This window comes from Hyalella azteca, unplaced genomic scaffold (genome assembly GCF_000764305.2).
Source record: "Hyalella azteca isolate HAZT.00-mixed unplaced genomic scaffold, Hazt_2.0.2 contig15744, whole genome shotgun sequence".
Classification (NCBI taxonomy): domain Eukaryota; kingdom Metazoa; phylum Arthropoda; class Malacostraca; order Amphipoda; family Hyalellidae; genus Hyalella; species Hyalella azteca.
This window is the reverse complement of record NW_025945584.1, coordinates 48,988-70,519: the sequence shown is the minus strand read 5'-3', so window position 1 is coordinate 70,519 and position 21,532 is coordinate 48,988. Positions and strand designations below refer to the sequence as shown.

The 21,532-nt window shown below is 34.3% G+C and overlaps 2 protein-coding genes across 2 annotated transcripts; one reads left to right on the top strand and one right to left on the bottom strand.

Annotated features, from left to right (window-relative positions):
- Positions 1–7,459: 7,459 nt before the first annotated feature.
- LOC108665222 (ctenidin-3) lies at positions 7,460–8,879 on the bottom strand. Its single transcript, XM_018151956.2, has 2 exons — positions 8,800–8,879; positions 7,460–8,118 (listed from the first exon to the last, which is right to left on the bottom strand). Exons 1-2 carry the CDS (start codon positions 8,806–8,808, stop codon positions 7,582–7,584), a joined length of 546 nt encoding a protein of 181 aa, XP_018007445.1. The 5' UTR covers positions 8,809–8,879; the 3' UTR covers positions 7,460–7,581.
- A 3,637-nt stretch (positions 8,880–12,516) lies between these two features.
- Positions 12,517–13,050, top strand: LOC108665221 (salivary glue protein Sgs-3-like). Its single transcript, XM_018151955.1, has one exon. The coding sequence runs from the start codon at positions 12,517–12,519 to the stop codon at positions 13,048–13,050; it is 534 nt and encodes a 177-aa protein (XP_018007444.1).
- Positions 13,051–21,532: the final 8,482 nt, after the last annotated feature.

Genomic DNA, 21,532 nt, shown 5'->3' with positions numbered 1-21,532 from the left:
TGATGCGATGCAATAACCATTGAATGCTGGTCTATTTGAATGGTTCTATGTTGACGTTATGCAATAACCATTGAATGTTGGTCGATTTGAATGGTTCTATGTTGACGTTATGCAATAACCATTGAATATTGGTCTATTTGAATGGTTCTATGTTGACGTTATGCAAATAACCATTGGTTGTTGGTCTATTGAATGGTTCTATGTTGACGCGATGCAATAACCATTGAATGTTGGTCTATTTTAATGGTTCTATGTTGACGTTATGCAAATAACCATTGTTTGTTGGCCTATTTGAATGGTTCTATGTTGACGTTATGCAAATAACCATTGAATGTGGGTCTATTTTAATGGTTCTATGTTGACGCGATGCAATAACCATTGAATGTTGGTCTATTGAATGGTTCTATGTTGACGTTATGCAAATAGCCATTGAATGTTGGTTCGTTTGAATGGTTCTATGTTGCCACGATGCAATAACAATATATTGTTGGTCTATTTGAATGGTTCTATGTTGACGTTATGCAAGTAACCATTAGTCGTTGCTCTATTTGAATGGTTCTATGTTGACGAGATGCAAATAACCATTGATCGTTGGTTTGTTGGAATGGTTTTATGTTGACATGCGAATAACCATTGCTCGTTGGTTTGTTTTAGATGGAATAATTCTATGTTGACGCTATGTAAATAGCTATAGAATGTTGCGTCGTTTGAATCGTTTTATGTTGACGTAATGCAAATAACCATTGATCGTTGGTTTGTTTGAATGGTGGAAAATATTCATTTAGAATGTCATTCAAATATTTTCTTCTCTTATCGCTTCAGGGTTTTATCTGAAGAAGCACTTTAGTAGGAAATTCAGTTTAGTACGAATTATTGATTATTATTTATTTATTTCGTCGATGATATTTTGTCAATCTTGTAAAAAAATCACAACGTGGACTATGAGAGAAGTTGAAATATGTTTACTATTACGCTGAGCATGAAGATATGAATGATCAATTCAATTTCATAAACATGAAAGTTTTAATAAAAAGTTCAAACGACAAATTTGTGAATTCGAATCACAATCTTGTGATCGGATATGCGCGAGAATTCGCACAAAGAATATAAATAATTATGGCGCAACTCTAATTTTAAATGTATCATAATAGAAAAAAAACTGGACATTGTATGAACTGAGAACAACGGAGATCTATTGAGCAAACCTCCAACCGTCAGTGCATGACTGGTGCATGGCTGAAAAAATTATATTTTCCTAAAATTTGTTTTCTTAATTCTGGTTTTCAAAGAAGAGTAGAGATGCATTATCGGCAAAGTCAGAACAAATTTGGAAGCTGGTGCGAACAAAAACAATGAAAAATATAAAAAAAATCTTTATTTCTATTGTGACCATTGATTCGTAGATATTTATTACTTTTTTGAGTTAGTGAAAAACTCTCAAATTCAATTTTTTCACTTCAGTTTGCTGAACTCATGGAGCTTCCGTACAAATAAACCATTCATGACCGCAAAGAAATAAACCTACAATACTCCTGGAAACCTTTCAAATTTAGACAAATAACTAACGTTCAACATTTAAAACGCATGAAAAGAATGCCGGCAATGATCAGGCTGGACATTTTCTTCTGCAATAATAATTGAAAAAATGATTCCATTCCTACATCATTTCAGTAACTGAAAAAATTTATAAAAGTTAATGAACATTTAAGTTTAAAGTATAATGAAAATGTGAGTATGAAATATAATTAGAATTTGAGATTAAAATATGATATAAATGTGATATTAAAATAAGTTTTGAATGTAAAATTCAAATATTATACGAATTATTGAACAGTATTAGGCAAATGCTAGATTAGAATATGATATCGGAATTGATGTGTACGGATGGATTTGATCCACATAGAATGGACATGAAAGAACAGAAACGAGCCACTGAAATCTCAGCTAAGTGTCTGATGTGATGATACGTACAGCGCTTAAAGTATAGGTTTAACGTCAGACATAAATATGTACATTAAAGCGCTGCCCAGCTCTCATGATTTGGATACAAAAGAAGTAGCAGTAAGAAAGATTAAGTTAAAATGGACATGAAATCCATCATGATGTAGACAAAATTCCGTATTATTCTTGGATTAATTCAGATCGACATAGTAAATTTCTCTAGGTCGCATGTATTGCTCTCTAGATCGAGCTATTGAACGCATGTAAAGATAGAAATAATATGCTATATCACTGAATGAATTAGAAAGTAAATAACGTACATTAACCGTTTCAAAAAACGACTGCAAGGTTTTAATTTCACTAAAAGAGAAGAACTGTCGTGACATATCATTGCTTCGATTTATGTTCTTAAGTTAATCAATAGTGCCTATAGATAAAAAATATAACTCAGCACTCACTGCAGTGAGTGACAGAGAGCACATTTTCTTGTCGACGAAATACGTGAAGTCACGGACGGACAGACGAACAGACAGACGGATGGACAGACGGACGGACGGACGGACGGACAGACGGACAGACGGACGGACAGACGGACATGACGAGCACAATAGGGCATTTTTCCATAAATGAGAAAATGCGCTAAAAATAAATTAGAAAAATTCCCACCGAGGTATTTAATTACGATGGCAAATGATAGATTAAAAAATTCCAGCCTACGGTCTATAAAAAACGAAGGAAATTTTGCACATTGGTCAATTGTAAGTGCAGGCAAAGAAGGACACCACCATTCACCGTGTACCGTTCCAGTATTAGTAGCAGAAGATCGAATTCAGCGGTTATTCCAGGGCAATTTTTTGTTTCAGCACAGTAATTTAAGGCAGACACAGGTAGGTAGCGTAATGGGCCACACTGAGAACACCAACCATCACTTCAAGAATCTGGTTCATGGTAACTCCTGTTAGTTGCTGCGGTCATATGGAATTGGAAAATTTTCGTGTCTGTTTGAAAAAAGTAACCATACTGAAACAAGTTTTTATGTGGGTTGGTTATATAATACAGGCCTTTCAGTAGCAAACTTGAAAGTAAGTTGATGATTTCCATAGAGGAACCTTCGTGTCTAAGACTTACTTGCCGGTCAGCCACCCAGACGAGGCTGCGTGTATGCAAATGAATGCATATTGCGGGGTCTCTCTAGAGCAATGCATGCAATCCACGTTTGTGCATGAATTTTTTTCTTTAGTGAAAATGACGTTTGACTCTCAATTTGCATTAATTTTTTTTCTCTAGTGAAAAGAACGTTTTATTCTCAATTTTTCTGTTTCTAACTCGCTAAATTTTTGTTAAATTGCTTTGCTTTTGCATTTTACGCGATTTACATTAAACTTCACTTGATGCTGGGCTATTCATACATGTATTCAGTATTCGAAATAAAAAATCCAGTATGTAGTTGACGAAAATAAAACCTGAAAATGTTAGTTGATGTTTCATTAATATGCTCTCAAAAATTTAACAGTCGTCAAATTTATTTTATGAGAGTAATAATTTAATGAAATTAATTTTACCAGAGTAAAAAAAAGTATGTGATGATTATCTTTTACTATTATATTTTGTGGCATTTATGTTATTTTACAATCAGGTGCATGTCTGAGGTGTAGCTCCAAATGCAACTATTGGATTGAATAAGAATTTTTTCGGTTTTATGCAATCCGCACAGGCTTTAACTAATATCAATTCTCTCATAAGGTGTATTTTCCAGACGAGACGTCAATCTATAAAACAAGTCGTAATTTTATATGTTCTAATATCCACGAGCATTAACGTAATTTTTGTTATTTGAATCCAGGTTTACATGACTATTTTACATGAATTTTGTCACCTGATTAGTCTGACTGAATACTGTACAATGAATATGCACGAAATTTTCAGGCATGCTGTTTTATAAATAACAATCAATTTAAATAATCAATTAATACTTTCGACAGCGCCGATATTTCGGTGTTGGTCCAGAGCAGAAACTTTCTCTCGGTCTGGCCCAGTCACTCGCCTGCCTTGCCCGGCCTTAAACCTGCCGCAAAAACTAACGCATTTGAGGCGACATGCACGCAGGTGCGGCACTGCCTTTCTAAGGAACATTGAGCTGCTATTATGAATAACCTCAATTCGATAATCAAAACACATTATGTAATTGCCTATTAATATTACCATTAATAGGCAATTATTACTATTAAAATAATAATATATAATTAATATTTTAATGGTAATTTTGAGACACATGAAACTAATATATCAATTCGGAACAACATAATCCAATAATTGGGTTAATGAGTATCAATAACTGACAATGATCTAGAATTGGAGCTCAATTATTCACATCATGAAAATACATAGTCAAAGCCACTAAATTCTTGAAGATCATATCATCTTCTAATGTTTAAACACAATACAAAATATTCGCATCTACATTCGTATCGTCTTTACAAACACTTCTCTGTATAACGGGGTATAATGAACTCAATCCTAGTGTAAAATATAGGTCGGTAATTACAGAAAAAAAATAACTTACTACCTTGATTTTAATATCATATTTTTTATAACAGGAGATTCTGAGAGACATTTTCATTTTACGGTCTTTCTAAATCCCTGTCAATCAAACCATGAGAACGGTTTACCCTCAAAACACATTTATTATTTTACCGCTTCGCTCACTCATAGACATTATCAGAGTTACAATACAGGAAATAAACATGAATCTTTATCTTCCAGTATCACTGCGTAATTATTTATATGTTGGCTCAATTAAGAGTTATTGATCTACGTAAAACAATGCACATTACATTAGGGTATAGATCATATTGTCAATTAATATTAATAAATCAGCCACGGATGACTCAGAAAAATAACTTGAGTGGTAAAAAAACATGTTCATAGATGTACGGTGAAAGGTTTACGTTGTGTCTGAATTATTTAGCGCAGCAAAGGCTAACTCGTTTTTTAATTGCAGTGGCAAGGTGAATAAAATAGGCTCATATCGGCGGCCCAAGTTACACACAACGAATGAGACAAAACAATTGCCATAGTGGCGATGAACATCTTGTAGTGACGAGTGTATTATAAATTATAATAAAGACAATCTTGTGGTGATAAAAATTTGTAGTGACGCAATATTCTGGTTGAAAATGTTTTAGTGACGACCAACTTATGCTGATGACAATCATCTACGTACTTCCGACAATCTAGTGGCAAATTTAAAGAAAACCTTTTGATGTCGTTAATCTTGTGGAGAATAGATCCCTGTGTTGGTGATAATTTTTTGGTGGCGTTAATCGTTTGGTGACTTTGGGGCAGAATTACTGTATAAGACAGTGAAATAGAAGTTAATCATGTATTGAAAATTATAGTTTATTGAGCATTTAAAAGAATAAGCGTGAATCTCATATGTATTCAGAGTAGATGGAAGTTCCTAATTGAATATAATAAGAAAATATTGTTTTGACAGTTTTTTTTACTTAATTTATCTGACTCTAAGCCGGTTAGCTCTACTTCATTATAGCAATGATCAGTAATTACATATTGCCTACAAATACTTTCAGATTCGACACATATTTAATATACATCGGTACGAGGCTCTTATAAATGGTGGCTTAAACGTCTCAAATAGATAACTGAATAATCTATTTTATATGAATAAAATAAATATTGCATTCGCATTGAAGAGTTTCTTTTGTTCACTTCTTTTATCAGGCTGGTCGACAGAAGAGATAGAGAGATATTAACGCATGACTATACTGCGAAATATGACATGCATTCACATCCAATATTCACTTTTTCATGAGATTTAGATTTGGAATTTTGGATGTTTTTTTAGAAAAGAACTTTTTCATAAAAATATACATGACATCTGTGAAGTAAAGGTTATTAAAATAGGCGAATGAAGAAATAAGGTTAAATGAACAGCCAATGACTTCAAATTATAGTTCATAGAAATGAACATAGCAATGAAAAACCGTAAGTGAATGTTGAAAAACGATGGTAAATTCGCTCTAAATTGTTACCTGCAATCGGTATAGTTTTCTTTGAAGCTTGAATGAAATGTAAAAACTCTACGGAAATAAGTTAGGTAAATTAACCGATGAATAAGTGGAATGATTTCAGAGTTACAAGTATATGTACTTAATAGTTCTATTAAATAGCGTTCATGCTTCGATATAACTTATATGTTAAAATGACTAATAATTATGTTGATATTGGTCATCCACGCATGATTTCGCCAGCAGAAACCATTTTGTATTAATTGAAACTGAATAATCTTATGTATGAGTTCGTCTAGCCTGAAAATGATTAACCTGGTTACAGATAAAAGCCAACACATTATGCATATTTTCAGAAGGGCATTAAAATCCTCAAAAAATTTTTACCCAGAATTGTCGGCTGAAAAATGGTTTCACAATTTTACTTAAGATTTTTTTAAGAATTCCATTGAATCTGTGCGAATGAAGTCGCTGATTGCACCTTTTTTGCAAGAGACCAGGCATATTTTCCTACCCCAATTACTGCATAAATATAATCAGTATATGTTTATTGTGTTGTATCCCTCTCTTTCTGTACTGCCCCTTAGTGTGCTTATATGTGGACAATTCTTCTATCGTAATATTGAGCCGTTATGAACAAATATATTAACATTTTTGATGACGAAAGTCTTTTTTACTTGCATCTAAACGGACATTTCTTTTCACTACAGTTTCCTATTATGTGCAGCTATACTAACATTAATTTTCAGGACTATGATCGATCAGAGCATATTGCCTACATCACATCGCATGCTGTTGATCGGCCACATGGAAAATGCCTATGGCCTTTAAATAAGTTATGTAATAATAATAATTGGTAGTATATATAAATACGTTGCACAGATCTAGATTGTGAATGGTAATGAACCAAAATGAGAACCGAGCTCCAAGTTCAAACCTCGAGTACCCCAGCGCGAAGCTCTGAGAGTTCGTAACTCTGTGTATAGGCTCTAACTTTCTTTTGAATCTGTTAGCTCTGTTATCTCGCACCCTCGGAACTGTTATCTCACACCCTCGAACTGTTGTCTCGCACCCTCGGAGCTGTTATCTCGCACCCTCGGAACTGTTATTTCGCAACCACGGAAGTGTCATCTCGCTCTTCCCATAACGTTTATTTGCACCATCAAAGGTGTTTTCATGCCCCTTAAGAACTGTTAATACGCACCATCAGAGCTGACTGTTAGATCGCACCATCAGAACTGACTCATCTCGCACCTTAAGAACTATTTTTTAACGCCCTCAGAACTGTTATCTCGCATCTTGAGAACTGTTTTTTAACACCCTCAGAACTGTTATCTCGCACCTTCGGAACTGTTATCTCGCACCCTTAGAACTGTTTTCTCGCAACCTCCAGAATTTAACTGTTTTTTTTTTTCAAAACATCAGAACTGTTCTTCTTCTGAAGATAACGAGCACTCGTCTTAGAATACTGCTGGGATAAAAAAATTACCTACTAAAATATATTTATTCGTAATCAATCAATTTTCGTGAGACATGGAATCGTTCGACCTGTTAACAAAAAAAATCACTCAATAACAATCAATGTCCGTATCCACCGTGGACTCAACAACAATCAATGTCCGTGGATGTGGCCTCCTCCATATCCACCTCCAAATCCTCCGCTGTGGAAGTCCCCGCCCTTGTGAAAATCTCCATATCCACCTCCAAATCCCCCGCTGTGGAAGTCTCCGCCCTTGTGGAAATCTCCATATCCACCTCCATGTCCTTTACTGGAGAAACCACCTTTGTATCCTTTGTGTTCCACGTGTACCGGCACCGGGACTTTGACGGTTTTCACTACGGGAACTTCGACGTACTTGACAACTTCCACTGGAACCTCGACTTTCTGGACCACGGGGTACGGCTGGGGTACGTGAACTTTTTGAATTACGGGGACATGCACAGGATAGTGAACTGGATGAGGCTGTGGCAAGATTATAAGCGATTTTTGGCCGTGGTGTCGGCGGCCGCCTTTCTTTCCTCCGCCACCGCCGTAGCCTCCTTTCTTTCCTCCACCTCCGCCGTAGCCTCCGCCATATCCGCCGCCATATCCACCGCCGGGGTTCGCTAACGCTAGCGCTGAAGTTAGCAACAGTACGTAACAGCAGATCTGTAAACACCAATTAGTGAGAACAACATGCAATGTTGATTTTAACAAACGTCAGTAATAGATGTATTTTTTCAATATTTTTCTTCAAATTTAGAGAAAAAGCTGGCCACATCTGTAGAGTTAGTAAGTCTCTATAAAATTGATATAGAGAATTCTTGTTTTAATCGCGAATGCGGCATTCATTTATCACATTTTTGAAAGAATAATCTAAACACTGCACAATGATCACGTATATACTCTGGAAGTTTTTAGGTCATAAGTTCGTTAGCTGACCAAAATTAGGTCATGGCAATTTATGTTTCAAGTGAAATGGAACGACTATCCGGAATAAATTTATATAAATACAACTTACATTTTCTCGAAACAAATCTAGTTGAGAAAATTTTAGTGCACGATTATGACGCTATTTTACTCTGGGAAATGAAAGATGACTGTGTTGCAAAATCTAAAGTTTTCATTTAACCATAAGCGACTTGTTTAGTACTCTCATTACTATTGTTATCTACGGACCAAAATATAACATTTGAATAAAATATTTTTGGGCAGGTATAGCATTAAGACGTAGCATTGTGAAGTAGTATTATGAAGTGAATTATATAGAATGAAAATATATTGAAACACTAAATACAATTTTATTCTAAATTAAAATGGAAAAGATGATAACTCTCAAGTCCAACTCACAGTTCTCATGGTGACGGCTCGGTTACGGAAGCTGGATAAGTGACTGAAGCTCTCCCTTTCACGCACCCTTTATATACCAACGACAGGTTTACGCATGCAAAAAAAGCTCTCTTACTCAGCGCACCCATAAACATCTCTCCCGAGCCTGTTTAATCCCAGTAAAAAAAAGAGACTTATTATAAGCGAACAACGGAAAGGCACTGGAAGATCTGGGCTGCGTATGCATATTTCCCTATCAGAGAATTGCTCTCAACCTTGGAAGATTGAGTCACACGTTGCGGTCACTGCACGCGTTTCATATTGAAATAGTTAATCTTAGAAGGCTTATCGTCGGCAATCAGTTAACGCTCTGTGGCCATAAAATGGAAAGCAGTAAAGTATTCAACGCAAAGCGGACGTTGCATTGTTGAAAAGAAGTTGATTATGAATGATTACAGTTTTTATGAGTGACGATGCATTTAATTATAATTAAGTGTCTCATAATGTTAATTTGAAGCAAAAATTTTAGATTGGTTGAGACCAAGATACTTTAAATACATCACAGTCTGGTGAAAATACTGACTTCAGCAAGACTTTGAGAGCATTAACGGAGCTAAAATAAAAAAAAAACACATTTATTTTAAGAATGTTTATTTTTATGGGTCAGATGGCGTTTTATCTAACATTAAGACATCAAGGCTAGTCATCACGTAGAGGCAAAATTAATTCTATCAACGTTTCCTATCGTTGACCATTTCTATCTTATCGATCCTATCGTTTTTATCCTATATTGTCACCCACGACAATAAACTACACCTCTCTAACTATCTCCCGCGAACCAACTTGTTTCCGCATTTGAGTTTTATATTACCATCAATTTCTATTGTTTTTGGCATGTACAGTATATCTCAACAATTTGCATAGCTAATATAAAATTTGAAGCCTCGAACAGGTTTTGTTTTGGCCGACAGATGGCCGACGAGCAGCTACCTTACCTCGATTATCCACCGGGAAGTAACGGGCATGCGACCTCGGCTGCCTTCTCGCCTGCAGCCATCTTCTTTCACCGAGTGTATTGCGTTTTTGTGATAGGAAAATTGTGGAGCATTGCATTAATTGGGTGAGCAATTTCATTGCAATCGCAGGGATGTCATCGATGTACAGAGTAATGGAAGTATTGTTGTTGGGCAACACTAAGATACAGTGGTAGCAGATCATGAAACTGTTGTTGATTGATAAGACTATAAAAAGTTACGGAAATATAAAATTGCGTGTATAATATTACTAGAACAAGGTTTTCAAGGTAGACCATAGTAGAGTGTTGCATGGTGCTGTAGTTACACTGTGCTAGGGTTAATGAGGTATCAGATCGTGAAAGTTTTGGCGTTTGGTAATACATGGTTAGGATTCTAGAGGTATGGGATCGTGAAAGGATTGGTGTTTTGTAACACTAGGTCAGGATTGTTGAGGTAGCGGATCGTGAAAGTTTTGGCGTTTGGTTAATATACATGGTTTGGATTCTTGAGGTATCTGATCGTGAAAGGATTGGTGTTTTGTAACACTAGGTTAGGATTATTAAGGTAACGGATCGTGAAATGAAAATGATTGGTGTTTGGGTACACTAGTTTATAGGATTGTTGAGGTATCAGATCGTGAAATGATTGGTGTTTGGTAACACTAGGTTAGTATTACTGAGGTATCAGACCGTGAAATGATTAGTGTTTGGTAACACTAGGTTAGGATTCCTGATGGATCAGATCGTGAAAGTATTGGTGTTTGGTAACACTAGGTTATGATTGTTGGGGTAGCGGATCGTGAAAGCGTTGGTGTTGGGTAACATGAGAGAAAAGTAATGTCGGTATCAGATCTTAAAAGAATCCGGCAGTGTCTTGATGCAAATATTTATGCTGTGGTTTTTAGTGTCATAGAATCACTTCAAAAGTTACGTTCAAGCTCCGCATTTTTGGATAATAATTATAAATAAACATTATAAAACAAATTGTCGGACACATGCATAATTTTACAAATCCATGAAATATAGTTTTAATATTGAATTCCGATTAAATCTGAGAAGTACTTAATTAGATTCTAAAATAAAATTTCTTTATAAATTATTTGGCAAGTTCAGTATTAGGGGATTCCTTTCCAATTGAGACTATACAGAAGTTTATTAGCAGCAATCCTCCGATGAGAGAAGATGCGTGTACAAACCGTTAGTGTGTAAACCAGATGACATTCGCCGAAGATTGAAGATTGTTCGAGAATATATGAAACAATTTTTAAACTACAATCATGCATCAAGAGCTATTGAAGAGGTGCTTGTACATCTATGTTCAGAAAAGCAATTTCTGAACAGTGTTATGGGGTACAACAACAAAATATTTCATGCAAAATATTTCAACCAAAAACAACTGTCAACAAAATATTTCATATTTTGTTGACGTCAACTGTCAACAAAATATTTCATATTTTGTTGACAGATATTGCTGTTCGAATGACAAATATATCTGATTATCAATTATATAACCAAAGAATTAAAGTTTGACCTAATGTTGATGTTGAGATTAGATAAATAAATTCGTCCAACTCCAGGCTATTTTCTCGTTTATCACTGAAAGTCTCCCTTTCATATCAATTGGATTAGTATTAAAACTGCAAGCAATATTTATATATCAAACTTTTATATATTATCGGCAGTTTCAGTTACTTATTGCTATATATATATATTTTTTTTCGTATAATTCATTTAATTATCCAACAGACTTTCTGAGTCAAGTTCCTGATAGTGTACCATGTAGTTGATCGCAATGAAGATTACTGAGGCAATTCAATCTGTTAACTTATCTTTATAACCCTTTCACTATTTCATAATTTCTTACTCGTTATCCACTTATTCTCACCCACAATTCACTGGAAGGCGTTCCATAATTTTTTATTAGGCCTTGAAAAGGGAACGGTGGCAGATCTTCATCACGTTTGCCGACCGAGATAAAGTTTGCTACTCGATGAGAAGACGGTAACGAGGTTGAGATTTGTGCTTTACTTTCTGCAACTCACGATGCGGGTCAAATGAGGCACTTGAAGCAATTGTGCAATTGTGCAAACCATGTGCGATTCTATACACAGACGTATGGAAAACTCAATTCCATCAGTGCAACAAATTGTGCAATTGTGAGAGTGCTGTACCGTGAACCTTGCTTAATGGGCACCTGTAATTTTTTTGGGGTCAGCCGCTACTAAATTACAGTCGATATTTATCAGCATATATTTGTTCATCAGCACAACCGAAAAAAATGCATTTGAAAGCTTAATGAAATAAATAAATTTTGGGATAATAATTAAAATTACGTTTTTCGGTAAACGGAATATTAGTTCATATATATCCTTTTTTGATAGTTTGATTGAATTGCAATGTTTTGTTTTGATTATGAGCAATTCATTGTTATACACAAGCATTATCCAGCAAATATAGTTGGAAATTACAAGAGATTAAATAATAATATATTACTGATAACACAAATTTTAATAACATAGAATTGCGATTTCCAAATCATTCATAGTGCAATTTCATGTAATATGCAAAATGCACAGCAACAGCAACCGCAACAAATTATTTAATACGGCCAGGATTGAAAACTAGTGTTAAATCCGTTAAAATTTGTATTTCCCGAGAAAAAAAAAACATTTAAATGTCAAGAATAAAGTTGCTGAGTCACATGAACAACTTTCCCTCGCCCCATGACAGTTCACTCAGACACAGTTCATCCCAACGCAATTCACCCAAACATAGTTTACCCCAGCACACTCAGCCTCATCACAGTTCATCCCATTTCAAGTCACCCCAACATAGTTTACCCCAACACGCTGAGCCCTATCACAGTTCGCCCCATTACACATTATTCCAACACGCTTCAACCCAACACGGTTAACATCGACACAGACAACGCTAACACAGTTCACCCCCACACAAGTCACCCCAACATAGTTTACCCCAACACGCTGAGCCCTATCACAGTTCGCCCCATCACACTTCATTCCAACACGCTTCAACCCAACACTGTTAACATCAACACAAACAACGCTAACACAGTTCACCCCATCACAGTTCGCCCCATTACACATTATTCCAACACGCTTCAACCCAACACGGTTAACATCGACACAGACAACGCTAACACAGTTCACCCCAGCACAGTTCACATCAACATAGTTCACTCTAACACGCTTCATCGCAACACTCTACAACTCATCGCAGCTCACCCCAAGTGTTGATTTTAGCTTAAGGAACTAGCGACTCAGTTCCAGGTGACCAAACCAGGCCTGGATTGCCACAAGCGTGCAGCAATAGAAACAGCATTGTAGGATTGCCACATGGCTGCAGCAATCCAACAACATTGCAGGATTGACACAAGGGTACGGCAATCTTATAGCATATTGCAGGATTGCCACAAGGCTTCAACAATCCTAAAGCATTGCAGGATTGCCACAAGGCTGAAGCAATCCCACAGGACGAATTATATTTGCTGGGAATTCATGCCATATTTATTTGCTTAGATTGTTGGGTGGTTTTTCATATTTATTTCGCATGCATATCAACTAAAGAACAATAAAATAGTGCAAAATAACAATGAAATAGTGGGTAAGCATATTTATATCGCAGTTAAATCTTTGATTAAGGCTCTACCATGACAAAGCATATATAGAATATATTTTTTTTTTTATTTTGACTTCGACTTCATTTCAAATATGCCACGTATTTGCGTTACGTTTATTAAGCTCATTAATTGGGTTTTCTAAACCTTGGATTTGTAATTCGAGTGATCTGGAATAAGCAAATAACTTTTTTTAGAATAAGGAAAAAGGATTTAAAAATTCTAATTTTTTGTATATAAATAAATGCATTATATGATGGAATATATAGAAAAATTGATTTGGGTCTTCTTATACGAGATTGTTTGCGGCAATAGCCGTCACATTTCTATAATGATTATATCGAACTGCGTGTAACAAGTCTTGGAGCGTAGCAGATTAAAAAGTAATAGTTGAGAATTGTTCTGAACGATACGCAACAAATTAAGTCAAAAAGTTCGCGACAAAATGTGTCGAAAATCCCACCCACTGGTTGTCAAGGGGGAAGCGCTATTTAAAAGATGAATACCGAACGCATTTTTTATAACACCTGGCGAATGATATTTGAGCATTGATTTGATGTCATATGATATATTTTCGACTATTCATATTAAATGTATTCAGAATATGGATCTCTTTGAAACAGAATAAAAGTGGTAGGGAAATAGAAAAATATGGGTAACGTAAAAGACCGCAGGTGTTAATGTCGCACAACAGAGAAATTTAAAACATGGTTTTGAAGTAAAAAAAATTCCCTAAAGATCGGACATTCGTTTAAAGCCTTCTGTTGATGCTAATTATTCCAGGAATCTAAGGCGGCATCAATGCGATACAACAGTTTTTAAATTCCCGATTATTAAATTTTTGAATAAAATTCTTATATGGAATCGAACACCAAAAAGCGAATGCAATTTTGTTGTGTGTTTCAATGTTTTTTTCCTCTGAAGGAGAAAATTTGTGTGATTACGTGAGGCGAGCTGATTACGAGCGGCGAGATTGTGCTATATATGTATGCAGCATTATTTAAATTCATTCTTCAGAAATGAAAAGTGATGCGTAGTGAAAATTGAGATGTTCATAAATGTTTTTGGCAAAAATTTATGCAAAGATGCAAAAATATTTGCATTAATATTCATAGATCAATAAATTGATATTTTTGAAAGATGAATGAGATAAATCATGGGAAAAATGAGAAATAATCCTAAAATTTATCTCGTTAATGAAATCAATAATCAGAAAGCTAAATGACGATCTATCACTCCTATCTAAATAAAAGTATCTTATCGACAAGTCCATGTGTTGCACATAATTTTCCAATAAACATTACTAAATAAAATCGCATTGAACTTAGGATGTTCAAACTGTTCCATAGAGAAAATTTAATCATCAGACTGTAACTACTCTCTATACTGGTAATGGCCAGCACAACAGAGGTTTTTGAATATTAAGCGTAAGAATTAACTCATTACTAATGGATCTTAATACATATATTTTGACGGAACACATATAAATAAGGTACTGAAATTTAGTGATGATCCATATAATTCGGCAATATGAATTAATCCCTCAAAATTGTAGTTAACTTCAACCAATTTCTGTATTACAATGGAAAAGTATGTTCAGCCGCTTTTCAATTTCAATTGGACTTCACCTCTTGACAAGAAGCGAGCCTCTTTGCCACCATTGAGGCTCCCATGCATAGCAGCTAACGACGTGCAGTCACTGCATTACCCACGTTGATTGGATGACTGCGTTTTTTGTCTAAGGATTCAAAAGAATGAAGGGATTCAAAGGTCAGTGATGGTAAAATTTAGAACGTAGACCGTAAAGGCATGCAGAGTTACGCACGATTTACTGATAGGGACAGATAATTAAATTTTCGGGAACAAGAAACGAATTATCTGAATTATTTAGAGCTACTACCAGCACCGTCTCTATTTTAACTTTCACATGAAACATTATTGATGTGTGCTCTAAGATAAATTTATATTTCAAATTATTATTTAAATATCCCATGGCATTTAATTAGCGAAAACCGTAATTGCTAGTTTCGTTCGTTAGTTATGTCTAGGATAACGATGACAAATTAATAAAAGACAAGTTAGCACTAATTAATCAATTAATCAATAAGCAGGCTTAGTTGCACGAGTTCGTAGCTGAGGCAATTACTCGAAGAGAATAACGAATTTTTTTTCAATTTCGGCAGCTCAGTTTTCATGTTCAATCATTAAATAAAAATTTCCTTCCAACACTTGTCGTGGTCAACTAATAAATGTAGGGAACGATTACCAGGGTTGAAGAATCTCATAACGCTGTAAATTTGCTTCTTCATCGGAGGAAACCTCTGAACATGCAACTTTGTTTCTACTTAAAAAAATAGTATCTATGTACCTATAGTATCGCGACTCATTGTTGAAATATTTCAGAATATCAAAGACACCTTAAAAATTGTGGGATTACTGTTATCGTCAGGAAAAAAATGCATATCAAACAATATAAAAAATACAGCTAAAATCTAATTTTAACCTTTTAATAAAGTAATTTGATCTAACTTCTCTTTGATAGTCAGACTGCAAATTTCAATCATAAGATCGATGGCGGCCGATCGTACTTTGACGATTTAATTTTTATAATAATTTTCACTTAAAACAATACTTTCACACAGAGATTCATCCCCTGACTTTCCTTTAATTCTCAAATTGCCGTCGATGTTGCAACCACAATATTTATTCTTTACATTTTAAATTTCTTGGGCATGACAGCTGCGTTACGGCTTAGCTCTTGCAGCGTCAACTGTNGTTCACGCGATGTCTGTATTTTAAAAATTATCTTCTATATCCAGTCACACAATGTGTGTCGGTTGCGATCTACTTCATAACCAATAAAACTATACAACTGAAGATTTATAAATTAATGATAATTGCTTATCGAACGGGCAGAAATACCCAGAATAACTTCATCAAGGAGCTATTATCTCCTTGTCCTCGCCAGCATAAGCTTAGTGAAAATTTTCCATTTATTATGAATAAGAATTTTTTCATTACTAATAATAATTCTAAACATTTGCCAAATGACATTTCGATCCAAATATTTTAATTTGGAAACGTAATCTGAATTTTCGACTTAGTTTGAAAATATAACATAGTTTTCTGCTTATACGACATGTCTTAAACGTGATAAATTTACAAATTTTTGCTCGCATAGGTAATTTGAATAATTAACCTAACTGAATTATATTCAAACTGCGGTAATTGTTGGCATGCAATAGCCCTGTGTTTCATCATATCTATACCATTTGAGACCAAATGACACTATATAATATAAAGTTAAGATTACATGAAGACTTTATATACTCTCCTCGTCTATTTATACCAATTCAATTTTATTTCGTACTGTAAATTTTAACATATAGGTTCATCTAATTTACGAATAGGCTCACGTTTCTCAAAAGGTTTCTTATAATAAGTGGCATTGGGATCTTAACAAATACTAAAATAAACGGCTTCGCGTGATATCTATTTTGGCGAACTGAATCCTGTAATTGATATTAGTATGATCTCGGCCGTGCCCTGTATTGTTCGGAAAAGTTTCCTTTAGGATAAATTATATTCTCAATTGATGCTTGTTTATGTCATCAAATGACATAAACAAGCAGTTATGTAAAATGTTTATGTCATCACCTAGTTACGTTCAGCAACTTTTCATCAATAAATTGTTGTCTAATACTCTTCATATAGTGTCAATTTTTTTATGAGAGGATTATATCAGAAATTGAAATCAAAATTTAGAATTGGTATGGATAAATATAATATTAAAGGATGGAAAATATTTTCTTCATATCATGAAACGAGGTAGAGTTTGACATTCTAAGTAGAATTTCATATTGAAGATATTTTCCATTTATTAATAAATAATTGATATTAACTACTCGTATATGTATCAACGGGATTGAGGATTGATGGAATCTAAAATTTTAGTGATAAACGTTGCTGGGCAACAACGGTCTAAGCAGCTGGTTCATTATCGAATACTTGTAATCTAAGTCCAATTTCGCTTCATAATAAAAAAATTAAACTATTCTCTTGCCCACCTAAGTTCAATCAAATCTCGTACTGGTTTCGCGCATGCTCAGAAGAGTACTACAATTTTTAGTCATTTCGAGTGCCAAATGCGCTTAAAATTAAAATCTATGGCATAAATTTTCCTTGCCTGCCTATTTGAACTTTCATACACAATACTATTAATAAGTGCGTCTTCATCCACCAAATGAATGGGTGGATCAAATGTTATTTTATCAAAAATACAATGCAGCTTTGTACCCTCATCCACATCACTAATCTTATCTGTGCTCTCATCCACAATACTATTCGTCTTCGTAATATCATCCACGAAATTTTTCTTATTCGTGCCTCTATCCCGTTACTATTCATGTTTGTTCCTCCATCGACAGCACTATTTTTATTCTTGCCCTCATTCACAAAACTATTTCTCCTCGCGCCCTCATCCACTATACTATTTCTATTCTTGCCCTCATCCACAAAACTATTTCTACTCGCGCCCTCATCCACTATACTATTTCTATTCTTTACCGACACGCGCGTGATCAGGTTTAAAGGTCCCGCTGTTCATAAATCAAAGTAACGGTGTGTTCATTTTAATCGTTTCCGTGTAACATTGAGAGATTTAATTGATACTCTTATCATACGGAATCTTCGTGGATTTCTTTATTGCTATTATTTATAATATTAATATTATACATATTATTTACAACCAAAACCTGAATAGCTGAAGACCAAGCTAGCTCATCTTGGATAAAGCATGCGTTTTTCAATTCATACGTGATTTTCTGTAAGCAAGTAGCTATATATACTTAATTATATAGGGAGAGCTGCTATGTTATTATGTTACTATTATGTTACTAATAGTCATTTAAAATTCTTTATTGCAACGAAATAGTTAAAGAAATTTAACGAAGGTTCATAAGAAAATTTTTGAAACCTCTTAGATAGTTGAAAATTACTGTATTGAAAAAAATGGGAACTTGGGAATTAATGTCAAATTATTATATACGATACATGAGTAGGTGATTGACGCGTTGAATAAATCTCAAAATATTATTCAATTTTTTTAGCGATAAAATTTTTATATATTTCAACACAGACTGCCAAGCTTATTCCAAGCTGCAAGCTCTCGGTGAGCTTGTCAAGACGGCTGCAAGAAAACGTCAGTGGCGAATAAAGATAAATTTACGTAATTAATGCGTAATTTTAATTTAATTTTCATTTAATGCGTAACTAAAGCAGCGACGCAGAAAGATCAACTTACTTGATGTCTTTTAATACCAGACCCATTGTAGTTTTACGGGACATCACATTTAATGTGTAACTCGAGCATGCTTAGACTTTAAGACATACAGCGCTACGGCTTTAGACAGCTGACTTCGAAGATAACTTAACTATGCCCCCTGAGTGCTTATCCACAGAGAAGAAAATGCAGCGTATTTGTTCATATTATGTGCCGGCCTCTACCATGTATCTTCTTGGGATGAGGTACGATGGAGACAATATTCAGTTAATGCTGTCCACTGTCTAACGGATTATTCCATGAATAATCCGTCGAAAATCCTAAAATTTTAATAAAATCCTAAGCAGTCGAAAATCTTAAAATTTGACTGAACATATAAAATTCGGTTTCAAAAATTTACAGTTTTTCATTATTAACGACATTTTTTGATCAGTGGTTGCCCCTCTTGTTCTTCATCATTTCCACAATACCAAGGCATTTGCTTCAATTTGCTCCCAGATCGCGTAGAAATCAGAAAATGAAGCACAGTCTTCAATTGTTTGCGGTACTTTAATGCTTTGCTGAAAGACTTCATTGCGTAATGATCAAATTTTTTTAGTTAAGTACCAAATTTTAAAATTTCATGCATACTCTATAATAATTTTATTTTAATTTCTACGCAATATTCATATCTTGTATACAGTGACGTTTGGATTCACAATTTTTCAAAACCTTTGTAAACTGTTGTTTCTAACCGCAGTAATTTTGATCATGATCCTAGTATGCTGGATATAAACGAAATGCTGTTTTTCATGAATATGAACGAGGTTCTGTTTCATTTCCGTCTTGTTTAACAATTTGCTGTTATTATAGTACGTGTTTTTTCTGTTCTCGTAAGGGTTTGTCCATAATGCTAATGATCCATCTTGAATCGAATCATTAACCAACTGTTTTCCCCAATGAATTTTTTCCAACTCGTGCACATAGATACTCGCAAGGAAGATTTTTGTTATCTGTTTTCAGTTGTTTAAGCGTTTTAATAATAATTAAATTTTTGTTCACTTAGAGTTCAAGAATGAAGAATAATGAAGGTCCCTGAAAAAATATCTTCTGCAATTCACTTGAAATCACATTTCACAAAAATTTCTACGGTCCATATAGAGGTTAACTCATAACACTCTGTGACGTCATTTCAAGTTTTCGCTGCCCTTTCTGATTGATAGTTGGGTTGAGGTCAACTCTATTGCATAAGCCAGTAATTTTCGAATGATGCACGTTAATGAAAAAACCTGTTACTACGAAACAGAGCTTTTTGCTAACATTTCAGGATGAGGTTGCATCGCTGGATGAAACCTCCAGAATTGAAGGGATGCCTAACCTTGACTCAGATTTTAGAAACTCTCAGCGGTTTTACTGTATTTGGAATGAAGCTAAGTTTGACTGACATTTGCATGAGCTTTGACCGTTATTGCTAGACAGTCCTAATTGATCCCGAAGCTCGTAAAATGCGAGGTTTAGTTCAGTACGCGTAAGTCACTGATGTTTGCATCATTAATTTGAATTTAACAATGATTGGCTTAATTGTTAAATTTTCTGCAAACAAATCAAATACTGTTGTATGTGTTAGAACACGCGCATTAATTTATTGCGAAGCATTGGTTTTTATAAAATGGATTTCATGGCGTATGCATTGGCTTTATTTTTGATGACTTTGGTTCAAATGTCCTGGAGGTTTAATTTCTCAGTATGAGGACAAATTTAACGGGAAAATTTCGGTGGGGTAAACAGTGATTGCATAGAAAAAAATAAAGGAACTTTCTGTTAAGCTAAATAAAAAACTCTATTGTCAAGATTATATTAAAAATTTGCTGAAAATGTGTGTAAGAAATCGATAAAATTCGTAGAGAATCATCGAAAAGGCATATGTTGTGATATGAGAGCTTCCTAAAACAATGATCTCGGTAACCGTTTTTCACGAAAAAAGTGTAAAAAAATTCTTAGTGCTGTAGTCCTCCATTTTCCAGGGATGCTTAACAAAAAATAAAAATTAGGAAACTAAAAATGTTATGTTTTCACTTGAATAACATATGAAATTACGTTTTGCGAATCAGTCTTGAGCCAAATAAACTCATGCATAAATCTCGTATAATTAAATATTTAACATTCAACTTGGGTCACTAATGTTTAACGATTATTGCAAAGCATTTCCAATTATCTACTATCATTAAACTACAATGACTTAATATTATTGAACATATATTCATGTCTACACGAATTGACAGATTCGAATTTTGATGAGTTATTAGATGAACTACACACCAATTATTGTAACAACTTATAAATAAAAAAGTTTGCTAAGCAATTGATAAAATGCGTAAAATTAAAACCAGTCCGCTTTAATTTCTGAGAACAAAGAAAAATAGAACGTTAAAATTTATAAACGTAAGCCTATTACAATTTAGACACTAGTATAAAAACCGTCCATGAATTAATTTAATGTACTGAGAAAAAACACCACTAAAAAGTCATAACTCAATTAATTATTTTTAGAGAACTAGTTAACTTACAGCGGCCGAAAAAATTCACTTTGTGGTAGAGAAAATTACTTTTCTCTATCATTTTATTATCACTCGAATAACAGCTATTTTACCACAAGTACTGCAGACAAAGTTTAAAAATTTTTTAGTGTTATTAGTTTTGTATTATTAAATAAAATTGTTCAAGCTAGACACAGGTACTTTAATCCATAGCCAAAGATACAAAATCGAGTAAACCAGATCTGGATTACAATTCATGCGATGAGTTTTATACTCTCCTTCATTTTCTTTAGTAGCTTCTTATT

What these genes read in the sequence shown, in the direction of transcription:
- LOC108665221 (XM_018151955.1), top strand. Translation starts at nt 12,517, where the DNA reads ATGACAGTTCACTCAGACACAGTTCATCCCAACGCAATTCACCCAAAC.